Below are 5,189 nucleotides of genomic sequence, written 5' to 3' on the forward strand. Positions count from 1 at the left end.
GTTTAGTCATCCCCAACCTCAGTGTGCTGCCACATCTGTACACTGCATATCAGAAACAGGGTAATACATGCATTTAGGTGAACTTTATCCCAGGACACAGAAGTGGTAACACAAAGCCACACTTACCTATTCGACTAAAACTGTCGGACAAAGTTCTCCGCAACTTTTTCATCTTGCTGAGCTTCTGTGAGGGCTGCGATCCAATCATGTCACACATGTGGCCAACAATGTCCGTGTCCTCAGGAAAGTAGCAGGAAATCGCGATGAATTAATCCCAAAAGTTATTTGTAGCTGCGTTTTCTGCCACCTACTTCTGCTTCAGCCAGTGGGACTGGAAGGCTCAGCTCAGAATTTAGGTTTGGCATAGAGTCGGTGCCCAGATGAACTGACTCATTTTCTGTGGATCTTTATCTTTAAATTGCAAAAAAGGAAAAAATGAAACGTTCTATTAAAAAAAAAAAATAATTGCTGCGACAAAGGAAAAATATTTACCCCCCAAAAAGTATACTTAGAGAGAGAAAGGATAAGAAGCGCAAGGCGACTTTGTAAGCGGTTTCCAAAGACCAAGGAATAACCAGGATGCAGGAAAACCCTTCTGGATAAGACTCAGTTATAGTTGGTCCTTCTGCGGCTTCTTACACAGCCCAATGCTCTGCCTGTGCTGTGCTCTGTCCCACCCCCTCTCCTATATCTCCGTCACTGTAGTGTTTATATTCTTAGCATGAATGATGAAGCAGATCCAGGCTTTTTAACTACAGAAAGGGTATTTGCTCTGTGGTCTCCTGTAGCCTGAGAAGAACATAGCTTGTCCTACTGTAGCTCCACTGAGCCATCTAGTGGCAGCAATGGATAAGCACAGCACTGTCTAGAGAGGTGGCTCATTATTATGGAGCTCAGCTGTGAGACCAGGACACAAACAGGTCTATTAGGATTTTGATGAGCATTCATTAAGGCTCTGCATTAAAATGAAGATGGGGTCATTTTACATTTGAGTTGTTAGATGATCAATATTGTGCAGAAGGGATATAGTACATACTCTTCTAGCCCCTCTGCCTTGTGTTCAAGCCATTATAGGAAGCGCAGGGTGATTGCTGTACAGAGCATACATAGAAGGGCATACTGTGGGCTGCCACTGTGTTTCGTCAAATGCAGGGCCTGATTATGGGTTCTGGATACCCCAGGCTTATACGCTGGTAGCGTCCCCTCGCTTTACATGCCACGCTAAAACGTGTAAGGTAAAAACGAACCGGTCTTTAATTTAAAATAGGGCTTTCTTCACACCACCCCCTACCAAGGTTTATATGCCTATCTTTTCGAAACTCAACTTCATTTGGCTTTTTAAAAGAGTCATGGCAGTCTTTGTCACTCAATTAGTTCATACTTGCCAACTTTTCCTCATTGGCTTCAGGGAGATCCTGGGGGAGGTGGATGTGCAGAGGCGGGGCTTGACAAATCACATCATTTGACTAAGATGATGCAATATTTGCATCATTAAGCCTCCCCCCGCCAGTTATCTATTGCAGGGGCAAGAACCTGGAGGTTGCCCTGCTCTCCCGGGAGCCCAGGAAGCCTCCTAGAAATGCGGGAGTCTCCCAGACATGCCCGGGAGAGTAGGCAACTATGCGTTAAAGAAAAGCAGCTAATGAATCTCTAGAGACTGAAGTGTCTTTTACATTTCTGTCTCCATTACTGAAGTCATGTTGTCTTACCTGTCAGTCTTTGATTAAGACTTGGTCTCCATGAAAATGGCCCCCTCCATAGGCATCAATACATGGACATAGGACACAATTTCTGAACTGTGTCATCATGCCACAGATGGTGAAGCCAACCACATCTTGTACTGGCTCAGCATCAGGGAGAATGCCAGACTCTTCAGGGAGTGAGGGAGATCATGCCTATTTCAGGGAGTCTTCCTGACATTCAGGGAGAGTTGGAAAGTATGATTTAGTTTTCATTAAAATCAGAACTGTATAAAAGAACGGAGACGTGAACAAGCGCTACTGTGGGTGAAGATGTGAAGTGGGGTAGCAGTTGTCACGCCTGACCTTGGCGCCATTCTTGTCTCTCCTACTTGATAATCCTCATATGTCCGCCCAAAGATGACTCATTGTCTTCAGCCTTTATCATGGGAATATGTCAAGATTAAAACCTTACTACAAGTATTAACACTCAGTATAAATACCATGGAGTTCTGTGGGAACATTCATTAAAGCGCATAGTATAATATGTTGCAGGTTAAGATATGACGTGTTAATATTTGCCCTGCTGATACTTTCTTACAGCACAGACAACATACAGAGTTTTGTTTATTATTTAACTAATATTGTATTTCAATATCTGTGTTTATGAGCCCTAGTTGTCTGTATGTGTTTTCCACAGGGGTCAAACTTTAAACAGCAGCTATGTCAGTACAGCCCCTGGTCATTAACAAGATAGGGATCAACTTTTGACAAGTTGTTTACATATATACTTGTGATTTGTGACAGAATCAACAGTAGCCATGTTTGCACAAAACTGACTATAAATACAGACTAACATTGGATGAACAGTGGCAATTATGTTACCTGCAAAATCCAACAATAGCCAGTCAGCTTTGGATTCCAAATATAATGACTTTGGCTATGTCCAGACAGTTGGGGTTTTTTTTGTCGTATTTTAAGTATTTTAATACTTTATATATACTTCTGAGACTCTACTGAAGCACCTTTGTGCGTTGCTCTCCAATATTGTATGTTATTATAGCCTCTTGCATTTTATTATGCTAAAGATCTAAAAAATTAGATGTTCCAACTTTCTACATTCATCAGAGACAGCCACATTCACCAGTAATATTATACATATACCAATAAAATACTGTCAGTTTCCCAGACATTATATGAACAGTCAGTACGGAGCAGTAGGGCTGTCTTGCCCCTGTCTTGTGTATGCTTCTGGGTATGGATAGTGTGTGAGTTGAAGCAGACATGGTTGTCACCAAGATAATTACACCTGGAATACATCTATTTATGCAGATGAGGTGTGGTGAAGGTTGGAGTCAAGGACCTCAACAGCAATGTTGGAAAAGATGGCGGCACAGTAAAAGCAACCTGGGCGGGGGGGGGGGGGGGGGGGGGGGCAATAAATGGAAGTATGGGTCTGGGTGGCTCAGCAGTGCACCAGCAGCCAATATTCTTCCCCACTGTGTACCAGCAACCAGTGGCCCTAACACAGTGCATGCAACCAGGGACAAACAGAGTCCACAGTGCATCGCTCCCCGGTCCACATGTGGACCCAGTAGCAGAACTACCATTGGTGCAGCAGAGCAGTGCCCCGGGGCCCATGGAGATAACAGGGGGCCACTGCATGACAGATGCAGAGGGTCAGGGGCCCCTATTCCCTCTTCTCCACCTACCTGCACCAGGGCCCATAGCTCGCTAATTCCTCTGTGTGGACCATGAATCTCATGATTTGGGACCAAATCTTACGGTCTTGTGTTGACTTGGGACATTCATATTGTGAACTGTGTTGGTCATCGTTTTTATTTTCTACTGAAGACCGTTGTATTGATGAAGTTGAGTCTCTTGTGATGTCACTGCACCCCCTCCATCCCCTCTGCTTTTAAATATGTTGGGTGGACACAGACAGAGAGAGATGAAGAAAGGAGCAATGGGTACTCTGGGAAGAAGGCGAGAGGATGTTATATCACACAGTCTCCATATACTATATGGGGATATAGTACATTATTTAGGCTTATTGGCTATCTAAAGGTATGTGAGTCTATATGCTGTTACTAGTCTATATAAGGTAATTAGGCAAGTATTTAGAGACATGTGAATCTTTTAGGGCATATTGACTATATACTGGCATGTGAAGCCAGTATATAGCCAATAAGCTCAGCTAAATATGGAGGAGTTAAGCTATATAAGGTATATTGGCTAAGTGGTTGCATATGGGACTATGTGAGGCTATATGGAGGCATATTAAGGGACAGTCGCTTCTGATGTATGTGAGTCTACACTACATGTATTATAGTCACAGCCTTGCAACAAAGTAGTGAGATTGCATGCTGTATGACCGTCATGGTCACACTAGACTTCCTCTAGCACAGGAGCCCCCCATCCTGGGACATAATATAGTTTATAGAGCTGGTGATCCAGAAACATGAGAGGTAGAGGCAGGTGAAGGAGCCAGTGTGCAGTGTCCCTCCATGGGCTTCCCCTCAAACCATGCCTCCCCTAGGCACAGGCCTTCTGAGCCTAGTACTGAATGGATCCTTGGTGCCACATTCAGTACTATTTGATGTTACTTGTATAAAAGCATTTGCTTGCTGTGCTTGCTATTCACTCTCCTGAGCTGTGTTCACTGCAGCCTAAACGGTTGTTAAAATAGAGATTATTGCTCCCTATAATAAACTTGCTGTTAGGTTACACTGGGGTCATTTACGAAAAGATTTCCCTTTATAGTATAGTTAATTTTGAACACATACACCTATTTATCTGGCTATCACTCGCCCACATTTTGAAATTGGGAACTTCACCCAGAAATTAATCTGAATACTTTTGGCCAACAAAATAAATTCTTGTTTTGCATGTTTGTACAATATGAGGCACATGAATGCACCTAATCCTTATCTAGCATCAATCCACCCAGCTCTCGCCATTAGCAGGATATTTGTTTTAGGGATAAAACCTCCCTATTTTCACAACTATTCAAGTTACTGTGATAAAAACTTTGGAACATACTGTTAACAGTATTACTGGCCATTATGTTACTTGAGGCAGTAAGTGAATCAGTAGGCCTCTGAGCCGTAAGGGCTCGTGCACACACACCATTGAAATCAGATGTTCAATGTACATTCTTAAAACCAACTCGATGTCCTTTAGCGCTGCTAGTCCAAAAAGATATGTAAACAACTGACTGACAAACATTTGCTTTTGCGTCTGTACCGATGTTGCCTGTAGCGTTCTCGAGTGTTAACGCTCAGTACTGCAGATGTTTTGAGAACACACTTTGAACACTCTGGGCTGATTCGTTAAGGGGGCGCAAAACAAACATAAATTGCGTTTTTATTTTTAATTCGGACATTCGCACGTCTGTATTCAACTACAAGCGCATCTCAAGGTATGTCTCTTGTTGAATACGGGTCTATTCGCGCTCTGCTTTAACAGACAATACACTGTAGGATACGTCCAATACATATGAGGAATATA

General features: G+C 43.0%; 1 protein-coding gene across 2 annotated transcripts in view; it reads right to left on the minus strand.

Moving 5' to 3' along the window:
- Positions 1-724, minus strand: part of CDK14 (cyclin dependent kinase 14) — a 453,985-nt gene extending 453,261 nt beyond the window's left edge. Inside the window, exon 1 of one of the 2 annotated variants that reach the window (XM_075211845.1) lies at positions 127-724. In XM_075211845.1, coding sequence (XP_075067946.1) covers positions 127-217 — 91 coding nt within the window. In that variant the 5' untranslated portion in view covers positions 218-724. The remainder of the gene's footprint in view (positions 1-126) is intronic. The other variant, XM_075211846.1, reaches the window with a different exon arrangement.
- Positions 725-5,189: the final 4,465 nt, after the last annotated feature.

This window comes from Mixophyes fleayi, chromosome 5 (genome assembly GCF_038048845.1).
Source record: "Mixophyes fleayi isolate aMixFle1 chromosome 5, aMixFle1.hap1, whole genome shotgun sequence".
Taxonomy (NCBI): Eukaryota; Metazoa; Chordata; class Amphibia; order Anura; family Limnodynastidae; genus Mixophyes; species Mixophyes fleayi.